This window comes from Lampetra fluviatilis, chromosome 44 (assembly GCF_964198595.1).
Source record: "Lampetra fluviatilis chromosome 44, kcLamFluv1.1, whole genome shotgun sequence".
Classification (NCBI taxonomy): Eukaryota; Metazoa; Chordata; class Hyperoartia; order Petromyzontiformes; family Petromyzontidae; genus Lampetra; species Lampetra fluviatilis.
The window spans coordinates 10,019,260-10,040,900 of record NC_136318.1 but is presented as its reverse complement, the minus strand read 5'-3'; the positions used below and the strand labels follow the sequence as shown (position 1 = coordinate 10,040,900).

Here is a 21,641-nt window from a genome sequence, read left to right as displayed (position 1 = left end):
GCAGAGAGAGATAACAGAGCCACACAGAGAGAGACACACACATAGGCACACAGAGAAACAACGCCTCTGTGTCGAGGCCTTAAATAGAGAGAGAGGGGGGCTGAGAGAGAGGGGGGGGGGGTAGAGAAATTAGCATGTCAATGAGAGATTTGGAGTTTTCATGACTGCAGGAAATGATAGAGCAAGAACACGAGGACACAGAGAGAGAGAGAAAACACACTTAGTCAAACAAACTTCGTAAAATTTTGGAAATGTAATGCAATGCAACACAGAGAGTCGGTCAACACACAATGAATGCATAACCTGGTTGATTACGTTCTTCCAAAGATTACTAGATAGAAGTGAAGTGTGAAATTTTGTCTCTCTCTCAAATTTAGCAATCTTTGGATAAACGTAATCAACCAGGTAGGGTGTTGACTGTTACGTTAGCCGGCTCTCTGTGTTGTTTTGCATTCTATTTCTAAGTTTACTAGGTTTATTTTCTCTTTCATTTGTACCTGATGACGATTGATTGTGTTGCAATCGAAATGTCGTATGCTATTATTTAATTATTTTTTCTATCTACGTGGCTTTACCGAAAGACCCAAAGAATATAAACTTTTATTTGACCAGGTAAGGTCCACTGAGCTATATAGCTCTTTTACAGAAGCGACCTGGCCACAAATGATAGCTCAACAAAGTGGCATATCATGTGGAAATGTATTGTAGCCAAATACTCTAAACGCATGTTGATTCTAAATGTGGAGGGAAAAAAAACGGAAGACCCGGAGAGAAAAAAACACGCGACCACGAGGAGAGAGACAGGCAAACTCCAAATATACAGGCATTAGTTACGGCATCGAACCCACGGCCTCCAGTATACCAGGCGAGGTAGTTAACATCTCACCACAGTGACACCCACTACCACGCATACGACGGCGGGATTGACACTTAAATTGTACCCTCCTACAATCCACATAGTAGTCACCCGCTAGATACGAGCTGTCCACTGCTGGATGTAATTTCAAAATGTAAGGTCAGTTGCCGCTTTACGTCTAAACGTAGGTTTTGTCTGTCTACATGGTGGAAAAACCATGTCCACGAACGGATGCCGGACTTACAACTTTCGTGACTGCAGGAATTCATATTCTTGGTTCTTTCGGTAAAGTCACATAGATAGAAAATACACAAGCGATCGAAACGTCGTGGGTTTTTGCTTTTATTTGAATGTTAAATTATTATTATTAAAACAAATTTTAATGTGCAGCATAAAAACAGGAAGCTGTCAGGGCAAAACGCGATGGCATATTTATAAAGTATGTTTTGTTGTGTAGTTTGAAAATAATTACAAATATAACCTGGCTTTAGCTATAAAGAGCAGTGCTTGACACTTTCAACGCAGCCGAAATATGATGCACCTCCGATAAGCACGGTTGGCTACGTACGGTGCGAAAGAAGTTCAACATACACACATGTTGGTACACGCGCGTGCCCGAGGGCAATTGCGTTTCCGGGAAACCTCCGAAACCCCGAATTCAGCTTCTCAACTTCAGTCCTCGCGACCGCCCCACGACACGACTTTCCGTGATTGCCAATCACCACGTGGGTGGCAGAGGGTCGCATTCAGAAGGACCTGGGTTCGATTCCTGACATGAACGCCTTTGTGTGTGGGAGTTTGTCTTTTCTCGCCTTGTTCCGCACGGGGGGTTCTCCCATCGTTAAACACATCGCGTGCAATGTAATTGGTGATCTATATATTTGTTTTTGGGTTGGACCACGTGGTATATTCATTGTCCTTGCCATAAAACTACTACTTGGCCCGAACCCAAAAACAAATATGAACCATTGCATGGGCTACGAAGCCTGCATTTTTTTGTATATTATTTGTATTGGCGAAACATGCAAATGCAGGACACTCCCGAAAGAAGAGTATAATCTGTCGTCAGTATGGCTTTCCCGGGTAAATAAGTAATTATCGTTAATAATGAGTGCGGTGTCTAGTGGCTTAATCAGCAGACGACGAATGACAACGCTTGGTAAGCATCGTGAAGGTGGTTTGTGCGGACTGGAGTTGAGAAACAACTGATTTAAGCCACCCGCAACAAAACTTGCCACGCAACTCTCCAGTATCAACGCTAAGATCTGTGTCTCGGATAGAATTGTTGTTTTTATTTGGGAAAGTTGGCAAGAAAACGCATTTTTATTTATATATATAACGAGCTTTACTACCCGGCTTCGTCCGAGACATGGATTCTTGTCTTGGATTAATAGACGGCCTACCCAGAGGGTGGGATGCGTGACGTCAGCAGGCACACTGCGTGACGCTACCGCATGCGGGTGACATCATAGATGTGACGTCACCGCTCACTTGCCGTGCAAAATATATCCATTATTACGCCCCCCCCCCCAAAACCCCCCCCCCACAAAAGTCTATTTTTATACTTTTTACATTGTGTACAGTCTGGAAACTATCCACATGCCAAATTTCAAGTTTGTTGCATGTCGGGAAGTATGCTAAACATTTCGAACAGACACACATTCACAAATTTCCCTTTTATATATAAGGGAAGGGATAATGCGACGCTGTTACCTTGGGTTGTGAATGGGGGGGGGGGTGCGGATCACGGGGTAACTGACACCGTGTGGGTACTCCAACTCCTTCAAGTACAGTATTACATTTGACACCGTGACCGCGGGGCACCCCAAAGCGCGGGGCCTGGGGCAGTCACCCCGATTCGCGGTACCCTAGGGATGGGTCTGCTGCTATGTCTTCCCTACACTCCTCTACCCTTTTATAACCGCTATAATCACCCATTCCTCATCCTTTGCACGCCTCTGCCATCTAAATCATTGTTGCTTATACCGTTTTCTTTAAATTATGTTAAGCGCCTTTAATAAAGGTGCTCTGTAAATATAAAACAAGATAAAACTGGGACAATTGAGTTGATAAATCGACGAAGTTTTGTAACAGACTGCTACTGTTGTAGTCAATCCCACCCCCGGCCATAGTAATGTGGCATTGCCATCATTGACTCAAGGCTGTATACAAGGAATCAGCATAGCCTGAATGGAAATCACTCTGGCCAGACTTTAACAGCTGCTCAGCGGTGTTCAGCAGAGGCTAGTCCAGAAACTATTAATAGATTGAAGGCTTGCTCATATATATTTCAAAGACAGTCATTCAATATGTTATCAGCAAGTAGTATTTGTACATATGTTGTGCACAGACGTCACAAAGTGCGTATGTATAATAACAACACTTTAAATCCACAGCACATAAATGTGAGCGGATTGACACGGCACCTACTCAAGGTCCGCTGCTCATATGTGCTATCGTGGGGTTTGTGTGCCTTGTTATGGATTTTGATATCAACTCCATGTATTCACCCTCGCATGATACACTCGGTGCTTTGTGAACTGCGACTCTTTGGACAATTCATCGCCCGCGCTGCCACGTGTTGTGACGGGTACTGCAAGAACCGACCATTGTGCGTCCAGCGCTTACCGAGCTGCATTGGCTTCCAGTTACCGAACGGATACATCATAAGGCTCACTCATTGGACACAAAGTGCCTGCCACAAATGAACCACAATACCTTGTTGATCTCGTCAAAGAGCATAAATTATCACACGACCTCCAGTCATCCTCGCAGCGGCTTTTGGCGAGCTATCGAACAAAGGCGGTCACCGTATCACACGTTGTCAGATGCGCGTCTGTGGCCGTCTTTCCTTCCGATATTAGGAAGACACTGGAGATATGCATTTTTAAATCCACATTGAAAACGAATTTCTTTATAACTGTTTTTTGTTTGTGTTTAGTTTGTCAGTCCCCCATACATCCGATTAGCACGGTTGGACTGTGTGTGCGTCGTGATTGCGGAGGGCCACAGGCGTGAGTCATGTTCTGACTTATGCGTGTGACATTGTGGTTATACTTCTCTGGAGAGTGTGGCACCATTTGAGATGCTGGTCACATCTCCCTTGTGTGTTTGTCATTGTTTGCACTCCCTGAAGTTGAATACAAGCGTTGACACAAATTCGAGTTGAAGATGAAGTCGGACATCGGAATACAATGGTCTTGTGTAGTACTCACTTCATGAAGTTTAACACAAGATCGGACACTCATAGAATTAAGATTAAGTAGGACATCAGAATACATTGAATCGCGGATATGATGAAATTGTACATTGAGCATAAAATGTATTTATAAGTATAAACTAATATTTTTTTTTATTTAACACAGCAGTCTTATCGACTATATGAACAATAATGTAAATATTTACGTAAAAAATTGGACATCAATTCCTTTGTTTTGTATGATTTGTGAATGGCAAAATGTCATAATTTAAGATAAAATCGGACATTTCAACGACGGCTGCCGGATCGACTGAGCGGAATCAATCCACGATCCACAAACACCACGCATGGGCAAATCTGTGATCGGTGGTCGTCGGCTGTACGATTTTGTTCTCCATAAGTTGTTTTTTGTGTTCGATCGCGTAAATATAAATGTGTCGTTAAACCCGCCACCACCCGATACAGCCCATTTAGTAAGGTTTGTCAGGTAAACAAAACATGGCAATAATCCGTGACTAATTCAGGAGTAAGCCCACCACATTTCCACTCCGAGTACCGCGACGTTTCGCCCATAATTACAACGGCGACAGGCAGAGTTGTGAAGAAATCCTCCTCCGGGGGATACATGTGATGACGTCACTTGCGGGTCAACCAGGTGCTATGGATATCTATTATGGGTTGGGTTGTTCACAGTTAATCAACATCATTAATGGTCGTCACGCACGTACGTGATGTGTGTACATTCTGCCGTTTTTGGGTGCAAAAAATCACAATACCTGTTATATTTATATTTACGCGATCTAACCCACAACACCCTCTATTACGGATAATATTGGTCCCGAAAGCCTACTGCGTGTTAAACTAAACGATATTATCTTATTGCAGCGCCCTGGGAGGTCGAAGCCAGGCATTAGGACAGACGGATCAGTGATTAATGACGTCACGCACCTGGGGGGGGGGGGTTAGACATTTGTGACGATGTGTGACGAGAGGGGGGGGGGGGGGTTGAGAAATGTGACGTCACATAAAAATGCGCAACTTTAAATAAATATAGACAACACGTTCTATTTAATTAAATAGACTTTTTGATAAATGTTTTCTCCTACAACATCAGAGTGCAGCGCCACATTAAATACGCACTACAATGACAATAGTTTAAAGCGATTTGAAGCATGTTTTTTTGGGGGGGGGGGCAGAGCTTTGTGACGTCATATTTGAGGGGGGGTCTGACTTTTTGTGACGACGGGGGAGGGGGTCATAAATTGTCCAAAATCGCGTGACGTCATTTATGGACGGCCCCTAACGTCTGGCAGTTCACCTGCTTGGGTTCGAGTGAGCCTGCCCTGCTGACGAGGCGCCGAGTGTCGAAGGCTGTCCTGGGGTGCTGCTTGTGTTGGATCAGAGTGCTGCCGATGAGATGCACTCAAGCAAGGGCGTGCGGCTGATGGGATGAGTCGAGCCACTCGCAGTGTGCATGTGGAGAGGCGGCTGTGTGGAGGCTGCCGTCTGCTCGGCTATTTTGTCCCTTGCAAGGCAGCCGCTGTAGTTGTGCATTTGTCCACAAGAGGGCATCACGTGTCGTGTATAAAACTGAAGTGCACATCCATCACAAACCCTAAAGCCCTAACCACAAACGCTGGCTCTAACTACTAAACCTTGCCATAACCCTCACACTAACCTTAACCCCTAACCTAAACCAAACACTAATTTGTCCACAAGAGGGCATCATGTAACATGTGTAGAACCTGCAGTGCACATATATCCACCAGTAACCCTAAAGTCCTCAACCATATAGCCTTAAACCTAACCCCTAAAGCGTAACCCTACTCAAACTCTAACCCTACCGCTAACCCTAAACCCTAACCCCTAGCACCAACCCCAAACCCGAACAACCCTACATCTAAACCCTAAACCAAAACGCCAACCCCCAACCCTATCTCAAAACTCGAAACCCTCACCCCAACCCAGGACACGTGGCAGCCCCGCTGGGATCGTCAAGCGTTCTTCCATCCAAGCAAAACAACGCTGGCACACGCGCGGTGTGATCGCTGCGACTATCAACGTGGACACGGGCGTCATCCTTGCCGCGATCGGGCATTGTTTAAAAGTCTCCGAACTCGGATATGAAGGGACGCTTATCTCTTGTTTGCGCAGGGCCTCCCTGGACACTCGTCACGGGAGTCCTCCCGATCACGATCGTTTAAACCGCCCTCGAATCTGGGGTGGGCTGGAAGTCTGCAGCAGGTGGCGTTCCATTAAAACAATAACAGCACAAACTGCGTGAGTTAAGCAGGTCGGCTTTCGCGACCGGTAAGTTAGTTGTAATCACTGGCGAAACGTCGTACTCAGATTATAAATGTTGTGGATTTGCTCTCCAACACACCGGTGTGCTGTACTAGTAACGAATTGGCACGTTCTGTTTAAGTGACAAAACGTATTAATTGGCTGTGTCGGGTGGTGGCGGGTTTAATGACACATTTATATTGATGCGATCTAACCCAAAAAAACCTGTATTACAAACTGTGCTTGAACGGATATGATTTTCCTGCATTAAGTCAAAGCTCCCACGTGCTGGTCTCCTGTGCTTTGCTCGACCCGTTGACCAATTCACCTGGAATGCACCCGATCTCACCAGATGTCAAAAGCTAAGCAGATGGAGCCTGGGCAGTGCTAATTGCTTGGATGGGCGACCACCATGCACAAACAGGGGGTGTCATGTGGCCGTGGGGCTACGCAGTGGGCAGCAGAGGGCAGGGCGGCATAATCCGTTGCCTTACTGCACTTTTATGGTCCCATACAAAGGCATTTTTGCCTCACTGCCTTGTGCTGATAAATGCAGCTGGGCGTTGTGCTGTTCACCCAACCGCCGTGTGTGCCGTGCCAGCCTTAATAGTACAAGCCAATTTAAGCCATCGTCGTCTGACATTCAGCAGAATGCGTGCAAACTCAGTGGCGCTGACGCAAGAACGCACCAATATCAGTCCGATCGTTTCACATTTAATTTATTTTCATTCATCTGCACAACATACAGACGCAGTCGTCGAAACGAACCAACGCAACAACACTTTACGTACGCGCAAACTCGGCCATGCCTTACCCATCCTGGCTACAGATCACTTCGAAGTCCAACCGTCTGGTACCACACGGTAGTAGGAGCCACCTTGTTGGTACCTAGGTTTAATTTCAGCCAGGGCTGTCCAGCTCTGAGGTCCTGAATATATGTTTCCGCACCCGACACACCACCTCTCGCTATGGCTGTGGCTACCACTACAGTAGTCGCATGCAATCCTTCAGTGAGAAATTAAGCCCCGGCTGAGATTATTGAGCAGCAGGCTACTGACATCCCAGGTAACAGACCATGCTATTGTAGGTAACAAGTACTTTGTCTATGTAGAACAGACACGCTTATACAGTGATTTGGTGCGCCGGAATGCTGCCACGGTGTAATGTTCAGCGCACTGGATTTACCAATGTAGAGTTTGTCGGTTCGATCTCGTGGCATGGCAGCTAAAACAAAGGGCAAGTTGCTCAGTAAGTTGCTCAGGTTTCTCCCTGCCTCTGTCGATATAGCAGTACAAATGAAATGGGTACGGCACAGTTCGTTATCTTTAGGTCACGTGTGGTGGGAAAAAATGTGTGGTACTCATTTCCAAGACGTCTCGTAGGCAAAAATATCCTTTAAAGGGGTTCTCCAGAGCTCCCTGCAGTATAGGCCCCTTCCACCAGCAGTGGCATGGACAAGCAATTCCAGGGCTGCACCTTTAAACAATAATAGGTCAGTGAAAAGGCCCAGTCGCTCGAGACATTGGAGTTGAGAGTTAAACAAGAGATGAGAGAGTTGTAGGCATGAGCTACACATTAGTGGCCACACGCAGAGCCGTTATGATTTCACAACACCATGTCAGCATCATGTGATGGAACGTCTGGTACGCATGACATTATACATCACATGCCCTGCCAGCGCACGCTAATTGCGTGGCCCGCTCGAACATGCATTTGAGGAACCCCGATTGAAGCACACGAGGAACGATATGTAAAAAGAGTCTAGAGAGCAGAGTAGGAAATCAAACGACCGCTAATAGGATTTGCAACGTTGCGAAGGTGCGTATGGTGGCAGCAACTCCCAAGTGGGGCCCGTGCACAGGAAGAGATGTCGCAAGTCCTGCAGCTATACTTCCTGCAACAACAAAAATCAATCCTGCTTCGCATTGCGCATTCGTGGGCATTGGCCCTCGTGCGCGCAAATCATCGCAGGACTTCCTAACGGGGGGGAAGCGCTCCAATGGGATTCTATTTTGAGAAGCTCACATCCTCCCCAGCCGGGATTAAAATAACGTTGTCATCGTTTTAAAATAACGGTTCAGAGGCCAGGGCGAATCATGTTAATACAGTACTGTGCGTACTGGGGTAAAAAATAAATGTGCTAAATCTGCACAGTGTCATGCAACTAGGTGTTGTGATTCTTGTGTTCGTGGTTGAGAACACAAGTGTGCCAGTTTGCTTTCATTCTGTTGTGGTTACACGTGAAATATTCATGAATCATGAAATTGACACATTCAACAATGAGACTTCAGTGGATCTCAGCCAGCCAATTGGCCTTCAGCTTGTGAGCACCAGCCAATCGGGCGGCATATGACCGCCAGCCAATCACAGTTCATCGCGCAGCAGCTGGCCAATTCAGCCATCAAGAGTAAAGAGGCAGGCTTCATGAGACGGCCAGCCAATCAGCTTCATTAATTGGCAGTCAGCCAATCAGCCTTCGACGCACGAATACCATTTTTTTACATTTTACTTTAGGCAACAAGGCAAAATCTTACAAATCACGGTCGACCAAAAAACGAAAGATTTTGGGCCTAAGTCGTGCTGCTGAAAAAGAAAATCCCACATTCAGTCGTTGACATAAAACACCTGTCAACTGTCAAGGCATTAACTGCAATACTGCACATAAAGCTCACGCACCCGCGCATCAGCGGAGGTCAAATCGCCACGCCACCACACGGCGATGGCCTGCGAGGTTTGTCGTTTCGCTTCTCAAAAAAAAACCGCCCTGAAACGTTCATTCAGAGTTTCGTTGTTTGCTCCTCTAGCATGCTGCGGAGGTGTTTCTGCTCTGGGTCCTTTTCACAGAAGATGTTCGCTATGGAGTTCATGTTACGCTCACCGGACCGCAGAGGGCCGGGAACCGCCGTTAACGTGGCCTCATAGGACCCCATGGCCGAACTTCCGCCGGAGTTCAAACTTAGCAAGGTCGGCCGTATGCCCGCGTGCAGATCTCCGACTGCTTCTGACGTCGTCGTTTCCAGAGCTTGAGTATTTGTGGCTGCCGCAGTAGGCACCTGCTCGGAGGCTTGCACGTCCGCAGGCAGTGCTGTCTCTAACACAGCGACGATGTCCTTTTGTGGTGTGTCACCGAAGAGCTCAGATCCTTCCAGGGTCTCGGGGGAAACGTCTTTAGTCCTGGGCGGCTCTGCGGCGCGGAGGGCAGCCTCGCTCGTGCCTTGAGGTTCCAGGCATTGCTGTGCCGAGCGGTGTGCCGCGTCCGAACGACGAGATGACGTCGTAGCATCGCTCGTCGGAGTCGCGTCAGACGATCCCACGGGCGGCGCATCGATCCCGTCTCTCTCCATCGCGTCGCCCGCAGAAACGTCGTCCTCAGCGCTTGAGCACGAAGCCGTGGGGAAATCGGCGGCGTCGCCAGCGGCCGGCTCACTCGTCGCCGCCGCCACCGTCGACAACGTCGCCGGATGACTCGATGCTGCGTCGCCTTCTCCGCGTGCCGCCGAATTTGGCGCCTCCGACGATTCAGGGCGGACGCCGAGGTCGCCGAACGAAGGGGTGGGAGGGCAGCGCGCCTCCGTCTCCGCGCACCAGCCGGAGCCGGCTCCGTTGGAACGCGGGCTCGCGTGTGCCCGCGCTGCGGTCTGGACGGCCGCGCGGATGCAGCCGAGCCAGCGCTGTTTGCCGAAGGCGTCGTTGGCCTTGAGCGTGATGCTCTGACCCCGCGACGGGTCGGTGTGACCTACGCGGAACATGTTCATCGCTACGTGGGAGTTCAGGAGTAGACGAGGGGAAGAGAGCAAGGGGAGGAGAGAGGTGGTCACGAATAAACGAAGAACAAACTCGGCGAGTGATGATCCAGTGTGCCGTGGCAGATCGACCCGCCATTGAGTTTTTGATTTGCTACGCTTTATAGCGGATGAATGGGGGTGTTTTTGTTGTAACTTAAATGCATTTTTTTTTTATTGTTGCCATGTTTGTTTTTGCACAACCAAAAATTAAAAACGAATTTCTTTAGAATAGTTTTTTGTGTTTATTTTGTTGTCCTTCCCCCACACCCCCGATGAGCATGGTTGGCTATCAACGGTGCAAAAGAAGTTCAACATACATGCAACATGAATTAGTCAATATCTATGCATAAAAAAGTGTACAAGTATTAAATGTTTCTCATCGGACAGGCAATCAAATAGACTGTGCACAAGAACAAAAATATCACCACTGTTCAATATTCTACTCGGTAATATTAATTCTATTGACCCTGACAACGTTGGTGCTGGGTGACTTAAGAGTGTGGAGCTGGCTCAGTTACGATCCTGTGTTTAAATCCAGCTGCCTATGATTAAACTGGGTTCTTATATAGAGACAGTTGATGGCCTCTGCCCGGTCACCAATGACTGCACAAAAACAAACACGACTCTTATTGCAGGTTATGCGATAAAGTGTTGCCCCCACAGTGTGTGGACTAGAGGTCACTTGAAGGGATCTCGGAAGTAGTTTTGTGACATCTGCTTCCGTGGGAATGTTCTGCAACGCGAATGGCCGCAGTGCTTTGCAAAAGAATTTCGAATGGATCCTTCGTCTCATGATGCCGATTTGCTCAATCCGGACAAGAGGGGAAAATATAAAATAGGGGCGGGGGGGGGGGGAAGAGAAGTGGTCGTGAAGTGGCAGGGCACCTCTTTGTCCGCCACGGAATGCCCCACGGAAGGAGCCCCCCACTGTGATGACGTCGCCGTCGGTGAGGTCCCACAGTGCCAGCTCGCTCACGGGGATGGGGCGTCCGCGCGTGCGGTACCGCGGGCCCCCTCCGTCAGAGGCGCCGCCGCCGCCTCCTCCGCCGCCGCCTCCCCCCAGCAGGCGCGTGACCACCAGGGCTCGCTCAAACAGGAACACGTAGACGCGCTGCGGGACGGGACACGGGGGGGTGGCGGCGGGCGTGGACTCGATGACTCGCTCCCCCGGCGCCGGCAAGCGCGAACCCGTCGTGTGGTTTATCGTGTGTATGTGTGTGCTCGTGCGTCTCGATCATCGCCTGCGTCTCGGGGCGAACGCTGCGCTGCAGAGTTGTGTGCTAGCTACGGGTCGCTTGAGCAGCGAGATCCACGATCAGATTTTTGTTGGGTTAGGTCGCGTAAATGTGTCATAAAACCACGCACCTCCACGTCATCAATCCACGTGGAGGTGGGTTTATGATGCATTTACACGGTCTAACCCCAAAACGCTTTTATCATGAATAATATTGGCTCGGGAAAGCCTACATGTTATACATTGAGACCCACTTTGTGGTTTGCTTGGCTGGAAGGCGATGTGAATGGGAGGTTGATAATTTGATTAATTAGGGCGCAGTAGGAAATTATAATTGACCTTGTCCCACCAAGCGACTGTTGAGAAAATAAAACGGGCTGGGGCAGGAGACATCGAGACGCCACGGAGATGGAGCGATAAATTCAAGTTGTCTTCAGGAGCTCGATGAACAGTTACACTCGTGGGACTGAGAAATGGTGACGGCTTGGGGAGGCATTCACCCAGCAATGGACGGATCATGGCCGATGACGGTGGTGACGAAGGTGACGATGGTGAAGAAAGTGGAGGCACTGCTGTAATTCACCAACGGCTGTTATTTTCTGTTCCCATCCGTGTGGATTTCTTTGCTGGAATAACTTAAAAAAAACAGATCTCACTGCCTGCGTGATTTAGAGCAACGTAATATCCCTGCGGTGCAGCCTAGGACCCATCATCACCAGTGAGCTCCCAAATCCCAGGATCATTAAATCAGTTATTAGAGCAAGCTCGATTCATATTTGCCTGGCATCACGGACAGGTCTTGGTGTGTCAAAACTGTACGGCGTTTGCGCTAATACGCACCGCGTTTATCTGCGCTCACATGATACAAGGTCTATATGACCTTGAGGCAGTCAGTGCAGCTCGGACCTTTAATAAAATTATTGTCATACACTGTGATTTGATGAATTGTCAGGTTTTGGAGTTACTGTTTGAAAATAAAGAGAATGATTGCGTCGTTTCCCGTTGCTATTCTTCACTTTGATTTCGCGCCATTTGTTCCACGAGCCTAAACGTAAGCTTCGCACAGTTTTCCAATTACCAATATAAAATGTGAATAGTCAATTGCTGCATTCGTGCGTAGTTCGATGCGTTATGTTGCGCGCAAAATTATTAATGTTTTTCAAAATGAACTCTTGCATAATTGTATTTGTCAACAACCTCGTTCAGGAGCTGCGTAATGCTGGTGGAAAGTGGTCGGGACGTGCCTTAATTTACGATATTCATTTATTACAATTTTCATTTGTATGTGCTCTTGGGACAGACACAGATCCCCCGTATAGCCTCAACAGACTTTTGGGGCAAGTACTGTTCACGAGCAGCACCTATGAAGGCCGGCACTGTGGCACACGAGGGGCTGTGGGTGGCCAGCACCACGCCCGGATGAATTTGTCTCCCTAGTTACTATGTTTTTTCCTGCCGCACCAGGTACTCGTTTGAGGCTGAGTCGACCTAGGGAAGGCCCAGGACCGGTTCAGATAACTGTCCCTGGTGTTGGCTTTGAGCAGGAATTGAACTCGAGTCAGCGGGTTCGTAGCGCAGCGCGCGAACCACTACACTACTGCGCTCTCCACACACACACATTCACGATTCACAATCTTCATTTGTTTTGAAAAGGCACTCTCCACATTACGTGAGATGTTGTTACCAATCATCAGGATTGTGCACTGTGTAATGCCTTAATTTGTATTTTAAAGGGTGAAGGATTACTAATCGTGGAAAGGCGGACTGGATTGGGTAACAAATACTTGAGTTGGAAAATCTCTTATTTTTTCCACCCAATTACATTCCAAGAGTACTATCGGCATCATGGCACAAAGATAGAAAACTGGAAATGGTTTTGAAGCCATTGCCGAGCGTGCTCGCTGCGAAGAGCGGTCGCGCTGTGCTGTGATGCACGCTCACAGACGGTTCTCGCTCATGGCCGATAATATTTGAACCGATTCTAGACTTCTCCGAGGTCGACTCGGCCTCAAATGAATACCTGGTGCGGTGTAGAAACATCGCCACTGGGAAAACAACGGTGGCCGGTACTGGTACTCGCTAACAGCACTTGCCCCGACGGTCTTTGTATCTGTGTGCGTGCGCACTCACCGCGCCGCGTGCCGTTCTCAGCTCGCCGTGGCACGACAGGAGCCGCGGCGCAGCCACGGCGGTGGCGCCGTCGCCGGCCGGGACGTCGCTCCAGTCGAGGCGGTTCCAGAAGTAGCGACACTCGGATTCGCCGGTGCGAGAGTTGACGTCGCGCACGATCCCGGCCGCCGTGCTGATCTGCAGCAGGGCAGATGCACAGGCATGGGTTCAGGTGTCCGGCTTGTTTTTTGTTGTTGATTTAACCAAGCCAGAAGCACCAGAGACCAGAGTCTCTCTTGCAGAGATTCCACCGCTCTGCTGACCTGTTTGTTGCAAGAAGGGCCATTGACCGAAACCTTGCCTCCTGCATTATATATATATGTTTTTTAAAGGTCACACCGTGTTATTGACGAACGTGTTCTGTTTTTTGTCATTTGCAAGAATGACCAGGGTAGCTATTTTAGAATATATATAAGTCCCTGTACGTTATCCCTCCAGGCGTCTTTCTGTGTGTGCTTCTCCATGTGTGTATGTCTCTTGTTGTGGTGTTACTCTGGTTGTCCCTCTGTGCTGCTCAAAGCATCTTTTCCTGCGTGTTCTTCTCTGTATATGTATATCTGCTACCTTGTACCTCGTATCTATTCATTCTGTTTACGTTGGTATGTTCAGCCCAGAAGTTGACTACGAAATTTAGCAGTCTTTTGAAATACGTGGTCAACCAGGTTAGTGTTTGACTGTGTTGTTGGCCGACTGGTTTTGCATCACATTGTGTTTCTAAGGTTTGTTGAGTTCTCGTCTCCCATCTTCTTGTTGTTGTTTGCCTCCATGCAGTTTGCCGTTCTCTGTGTGCTGCGTGCTTGGTGTCCCCCTGTGTGTTCCCTTGCTGTGTGTTTTGCCCCATCTCCACCTGATGATGAGCGCTTGTATTGCGTTCGAAACGTCGTGATTTATTTTAATTTATTTAGTTAAATTTTCTTTTATTTCTACATACGTGACTTTACCGAAAAAACCAACGAGTCCACCCATAACTGTTTAGGCGTACAAAACAATTTAGGTAAAACCTAGCCCCCTTGCACCCCCCCCCCACCACCGATCTCTGATCTATTTTGAGAAAAAATAAAGACCTGCGAACGCAACGAACAAAAACCCTCGCGACGACGCGATAGCGTGCACGCGTCCTTGTGGTGCGAGGCCGGCCCCCACGCTTCCACACATGGCAGCGTTCTTCTCCGACGGGAGGTGAAACGAAGCATAGCCGTGGGGTTCAGATATTTACGATTTGCTAAACAATTAAATTTTTTATTTTACCAGGTAAAGCCCCACTGAGGTATGTAACTCTTTTTCAGAAGCGACCTGGCCATCGCAAATGATAGCCCAATGAAGTGGCTTATCACGTGGAAATGTATAGCAGGCAAATACTCTGAAACGCGTGATGTTGATTTTAAATGTGGAGGGAAAAACTGGATGCTCCAGAGAAAAATCCACGTCACCACGAGGAGAACATAAGATACTCCAAGTATACAGGAATCAGTGTCGGGATGGAACCCACGACTTCCTGTATACCAGGCGAGGGAGTTAATGATAACGATTTGTATCTGGCGATGGCCACTTCTTCATGTGCTGTACAGAAGAGGCCCGTTGCCCGTAGCGTTGCCTATATTATATTTATTTCCTTTTAAGGCCACAAGTGTTAGTGACGAGTGCGTTGAGTTGTGTGTGTCTGTTATGTGTATGTGTGTCTGCTATGTGTGTGTGTATCTGCTATGTGTGTGTGTGTCTGTTATGTGTATGTGTATCTGCTATGTGTGTGTGTATCTGCTATGTGTGTGTGTGTCTGCTATGTGTATGTGTGTCTGCTATGTGTATGTGTGTCTGCTATGTGTATGTGTGTCTGCTATGTGTATGTGTGTCTGCTATGTGTATGTGTGTCTGTTATGTGTATGTGTATCTGCTATGTGTGTGTGTATCTGCTATGTGTGTGTGTGTCTGCTATGTGTATGTGTGTCTGCTATGTGTATGTGTGTCTGCTATGTGTATGTGTGTCTGCTATGTGTATGTGTGTCTGCTATGTGTATGTGTGTCTGCTATGTGTATGTGTGTCTGTTATGTGTATGTGTGTCTGTTATGTGTATGTGTGTCTGCTATGTGTATGTGTGTCTGTTATGTGTATGTGTGTCTGCTATGTGTATGTGTGTCTGCTATGTGTATGTGTGTCTGCTATGTGTATGTGTGTCTGCTATGTGTATGTGTGTCTGCTATGTGTATGTGTGTCTGCTATGTGTATGTGTGTCAGCTATGTGTATGTGTGTCTGTTATGTGTATGTGTGTCTGCTATGTGTATGTGTGTCTGCTATGTGTATGTGTGTCTGCTATGTGTATGTGTGTCTGCTATGTGTATGTGTGTCTGCTATGTGTATGTGTGTCTGCTATGTGTATGTGTGTCTACTATGTGTATGTGTGTCTGCTATGTGTATGTGTGCGCCACTGCCAATGCAGCAGCTGCAGGATTGGCAGCAGCATCACCAAATCGTTTTGTTATCTTTTGATTTGCATCGCTCTGGGCGATTTTTCTTTTTTTCTCCGCAAACTCGGCTTTTTGTTTTCATGCCGCGGTTATAGCTAGCTGAAAGATGTCCGGAGAGATTCCACCATGAAAAAACATGCGTAAAGTTAATATTTACTTGTTCCAGACAGCCTCGACTGAGCCGCAAGACTGTGCCAAGGAGAGCCCTTACTTGGGACCTTAGTCCGTAAATATAACGAGAAAAAATATACCTTTTTAGAAACGAACACCAAAAACCTGTTTTATACTCGGCTTATTGCTTTCTACGTACGTTAAACTTCTTTTGCCACCGTACATAGCCACCCGGGCCGATCGGAGGTGGTAATAACGATAATAACCGTTCTTCATTTACACGGGAAGCCTCGCCGAGTCTCCAGGCTCGTTCTGTGGATTCGTGCGCTTGATTTCATTTAGCAATTTTACAGGGAGCAGCACACACACGCAGGCTGCGGGCTGCTGAAGGCGTAGTACAAAACAGCAGTACAGCAGCTGAAGGCGTAGAACAGGCGTAGTACAGAACCACGGTGGATTTTTTTCCACGCTGCCATCTGCCGACATTGTAAGGGCAGCAGCCTATGGCACCTGAGCTTTAGCAACGGTGGTTGCCCATCCGAGCACTGTCCACGATAAAAAAAACCTGCTTAGCTTTTTGAGACGTGACGAGGCTGTGCAGAATTCTGGGAGGTTTGGTCACAGGCAATGGTTTAGGGCTGTGTATTCAAAATGACATCAGTTCAAAACTCTGGTGTTCTGTAAGATCGTTACCTATACATTATCCAAACAAAGACAACACCCCCCCCCCCATAAAGCCTTTAACGTCTTCCGGGCAGCAGTTCGCTCACCGCCTCCTCCAGCAGCTGGCGGTCGGCGTGGTCATTGGGCGTGTGGCGCAGGATCCCGCGCAGCAGCAGCGGGTACTTGACGAGGCGGGAGCGCGGCGCGTCCAGGAAGCTCCAGAGGTCGAGGCGGCGTGAGAAGGGCGACTCGAGGCAGCGCTGCAGGAAGTCGTGGACGCGCGCCTCGCCCCGCTTGCGCTCCAGCAGCAGGCGGGCCGCTACCTGGTTGCTGCAGTAGCGCGAGTAGGCGGTGAGGCATGGGAGCTGTGTGCAGCCAGAGGGCGGGGGCACGGGACATACGGGCGGTCAAACAGACGGGAGGGGTGGGGGCAAAACGGATGGGGAGAGAGAGAGAGATGGGTCAATTGTATGGACGACAAATGGATGGACAGACAAACGGACTGGCAACAGGATGGACAAATGTACGGGCAGACTGACTGGCTGGCGACAGGTAGATGAACAAACAAAGCACAGACAAACGGACGGATGGACATGTGGACGGACAGAACAAATGGGTTTTCATGAAAACAGTACACAAATCAAAAAAATATCCTGACAGGTGCAGAGAGGTTGTGGTAATAACCCCCCCTCCCCAACCATGAACTCAAAGAACCAAGTCCAGGAAAGCTTTGTGACCCAAAAATGGCATAATGATGTACCTGCATGATGTACATACATAATGCACAATGTACATTTGTACGTTACTTAACTGTGGATAACCCAACCAATAACAGACATCCGTTGTCATTCATATGAATGAATTAATCCCCCCTCTGGTCTTCGCACCTCATTGGCTCACGAGTGACGACATCACGTTTATCCGTCCTCTATTTAGGACCGAAACAGGAGGAGGATTTCTCCACAACTCTGGCTGTCGCCTGATGATGCTGGCCGTTGTTGTCACTACCGGCGAACGTCACGGTACTCATATTGTAAATGTTGTTGTTTACTCTCCAACGCACCGGTGTGCCGAGCTAGTAACTGATTGGCACGTTTTGTTTACATGACACACCTTACGAATTGGCTGTGTCGGGTGGTGGGGGGTTAAATGACACACTGACATCAAAATAATCTAACCAAAAAAACCTCAATTGTGGATAATATTGGTCGTGAGAGCCTACGTATTATACCTCCACGAAACCTATTAAAAGGAGACTTGGGAGATATTTCCTGTAGTGGCCGATCCGGCTGACTTGCTGGAGCTGTTGTCGCCGGACATACGCTCGTTTTGTACCGCGTACATTTTTTACGGTAATGCTGCATAACTTTCTGGCGTATTTCAACCTGAATTGAATTTAATTCTGGAAGAAGGTTCCGGAATTGGAGAGCGAAACGCCAGACATCGCGCCAAATGACGCACAGCGGTACGGCCCGAAGACACGCCGGGCAGTGACGCAGCCTGGCGGTGGCGAATTCGCTGTTTGTTGCAGAGGTTCACAGTTCGCTCCAGCGGCTGCCCCTGGTCAATACTGTGGTTTGTAACAACCATGATCACACTACGGCCCACGTGCTTCCCAGTAGACATCAAAGATCCCGTGGCGCCGTTCTCAAGAGCATGCCATTGCGTGTCGACGTCACGGTTCAGATTAGAAAAAATACTCTCAAGTTACTTAATCGGAATTTACACAACGGCAATGATCGCCCCCCCCCCCCCAACTGCTAAAACTTTGCAGGACCATCCTGAAAACGCGAGGCTGTCCTGGGTAAACCAGCCGTTTGTCTCACCCAGGCTGCCAAGATGTGCCCCACTCTGTCCGTGGTCCCGTCGTCCTTCCGCGCCGTCTTCAGCTTGGCCAGAAGGTCTGCGCAGAGTGCCGGCGGGACACAACACGGCGAGTTACTCTCGGCACCCACTTGCGAGGAGAGGCCCTTCCTGTGCTCAGCCAAATTGGCCACCCGTGTCAACAACAGAGACCTCACCGTTTGGCTATTCGTGTGAACGCAACGAGGGATGAGCCCCCCGGCACTCAATTTCTCACGGGAGCTCGGTACACCACATGTTGGATGTGGTGTACCGAGCTCTGGTGTGATTTTAAGCATTACCGACAAGGACAGGCCCGATTGAAACTATGCCCTCCAGACACTTTATTTTTTTATTTCGGCACCCAAATTTCTTTGGTGACTTATTCACAAAATCGTTGTTCAAATGGTGTGGACGAGAAACTAAGATTTGTTTTTTGTCGGAGCGTTAAAGAAAGTTTAAATTGGCGGAGTAACTGGGAGAACTTGGTGTAGTGATTGAGTTGCTGCTGAGGATCTTTCACGCGAGGTTGCACGGCATTCGTAATCCCCTGCGCTAAGGCCCCTTCACTCCTCCGCTGTGAAGTTGCGTACAAGGCCAGTAGATTCAAGACGTCTCTCTACTCAAACCCAACGCATGAACAAAGCTTGTTCCCACTGGTGACCCCGATCCAGCGGGGGATCAGAAACGACACATTCCTATGGCAGGGACAATCGTTCTAATTATCCCCCCCCCCCTCCGAACAACCGCAGAGCGGCTGGGACTGAAGCATGGCCTTCTCTAAAAAGCCAAAGGCTTCACAGCTCAACGACTAAACGCCGTCTCAAGTGGCTCCACTTTCCGTCGTTGCTATTTCCCTTCATCATGTAGTATTTTGTTGTTGTTCTTCAATAGCAATGGAGACAACAACACCGGGCCGGCATCGACGCGTGTGTTCGCGGGAAGGGAGGCGAGAGCCGAGGCACTCACCGGCGTGCAGAGGGATGAAGGTCTCCAGCATCCCAAAGATTTTTTCCAGCTCCTTGGCGGACATTATCGCGAGCGTGAGCATGGGGTCGTGGTAAACCTGCGGGGGACAGAATCAGCAGAAAGATGTATCTACACTGCAGGAGGAATCCGATGAGCTATGAAGCTCTTTTTCACAGATGTCCAGTAGGGGCAAGTAATACAGTTACAACAACAAACAACACAAACGCATGGTAGTCGTGCAAAGTGCAAGAAAGGTAAACAAGTCAACCAAAGACAAACACATGACACTAAACCAGCCCCATCCCACCAGGCGAAGCCCGCTGAGGTATTCACTTCTTTTTCAGAAGCGACCTACCCACAAATGCTAACTCAGCAAAGTGGCCCATCATGTGGACAGGGCCCGGGTGGAAGAGACGGCGGTCGTGAGTGAACACGAGGGGGTTCAAGCAGTGGCAGCTCCTGCAAAATCTCTCAGGGGGGCAAATGTCTGGATGATTTATAAGGATAAGGTCCACCCATGCAAAGGATAAATTAACAGCTTAAGCATGTAAAGGCAACTTCACTTCTTTAATATTAATGAAAAATAAAGTGACTCTTACAATACATCTTGTTTGTTTCTATACTCACTATTAATACAATCCACTCAAGTTTATTTTATTAAAGATTCCACTAGGTGGCGACAAATAAAACTGTTGACTGAAACGTGCTTACGTATGATGACGTAAGCACGTTAGTGCGAGCCCTCCCGGAAGCCATAGAGAATGCATTGCAGCGCCCCCCATTCGAAAAAAAACATCTTTGAATGTAAGTCTATGGGAACACTCTGGGCGATTCTCAGCCGGAGTGAAATCGCCCAAAAAGAGGCGGTACTCCACAGAACGTGACATGACGCTGATTGGACTATATCCAGAGGCACAGTGACGGCTAGCGTGACTCTGTGGTTGAATGACATTGGTGGTGCGTCGCCCAATCGCCCTAATGAAGAAACTGCCCCTGGGTTCAAGAGATGGTGTCTTAGCACTGAGCTTCAATTAAATATTTTAAATGTCAAAATCAGAATATTTATTTTTGTCGGCATGAGCGCAGACTATTGGGCTCGACAAAGTGGACATTGGGGACTCTGCAGCAGCGAGGGCGCCGTCACCTTAAAGACACGCAATCAAGTGAAATCAGCCAAACCTACCGTAGCAGGGTCGTCATGACAATACGAGTCTTGAGTTGAGATCGTCCTGGGTAAAATGTAATTTCCGTCCTTCTGGACTAATCTCCAATGTCTATTATTATTAAGATCGAAACAGGAGAATTTCTCCACAACTCTTGCTGTCGCCTGATGAGGCTGGTTGTAATTACCGGTGAAATGTCACAGTACTCGAATTGTAAATGTTGTGGGTTTACTCTGCAATAAACCGGTGTGCTGAACAAGTAGCGAATTGGCATGTTTTGTGTACGTGACAAACATTACTAATTGGCTGTGTCGGGCGGTGGCGGGAAATGACACATTTATATTTACGCAATCTAACCCAAAAAAACCTCTATTCTGGATAATATTATGATTTTGTTTGTTTACCCAGAAAAGCCTCACCGAGTCTCAAGGCTCGTTTTTCAGAGGGTCCTGCCAAGTGTACACAGAAGGGGGGCGACGTGACATATAATTCCAGTTGAGTAATATGCAAGGACATTTTTTTCAGAATTGGGATGTTTTGGGCCAATATCTCATGTGCACCGTGTGGTTTGTCGTCTTTAGCTACGACCCCCCCCCCACGCTATTACGGGTGCTGCTGCTGCGTGCAGTCTGCCCCGCAGATCCAGCGGCGAAGTTCCCACGGGCTCTTGGGCGCTGCGTGTCGGTGTCACAGCCAAATTGACCACCTGCTCCAGAGAGTAAATTTCCCAGAGTGCAAACAGCCGCCGCGGCCAGTAGCCAGCCGCAACCACCCCCTCTCCCCCGTCACCTCCGCCGCCCAGCCCCTCCAGTTTCCATGGTTCAACTTTACTTTCGAATTTCGCCCTTAATCTGCCGTGAAGAAAAGTCAAAATTGCGCACGGGGCCTGAAAACGCTGGCAAA

General features: G+C 48.3%; 1 protein-coding gene across 1 annotated transcript in view; it reads right to left on the bottom strand.

Moving 5' to 3' along the window:
* Window positions 1-7,116: 7,116 nt before the first annotated feature.
* Window positions 7,117-21,641, bottom strand: part of LOC144947161 (rho guanine nucleotide exchange factor 3-like) — a 41,437-nt gene continuing 26,912 nt past the window's right edge. Inside the window, exons 5-10 of the mRNA XM_078876354.1 lie at window positions 19,576-19,672; window positions 18,591-18,667; window positions 16,872-17,129; window positions 13,488-13,664; window positions 11,009-11,285; window positions 7,117-10,095 (exon numbers count right to left, since the gene is read on the bottom strand). Coding sequence (XP_078732480.1) covers window positions 9,116-10,095; window positions 11,009-11,285; window positions 13,488-13,664; window positions 16,872-17,129; window positions 18,591-18,667; window positions 19,576-19,672 — 1,866 coding nt within the window. The 3' untranslated portion in view covers window positions 7,117-9,115. The remainder of the gene's footprint in view (window positions 10,096-11,008; window positions 11,286-13,487; window positions 13,665-16,871; window positions 17,130-18,590; window positions 18,668-19,575; window positions 19,673-21,641) is intronic.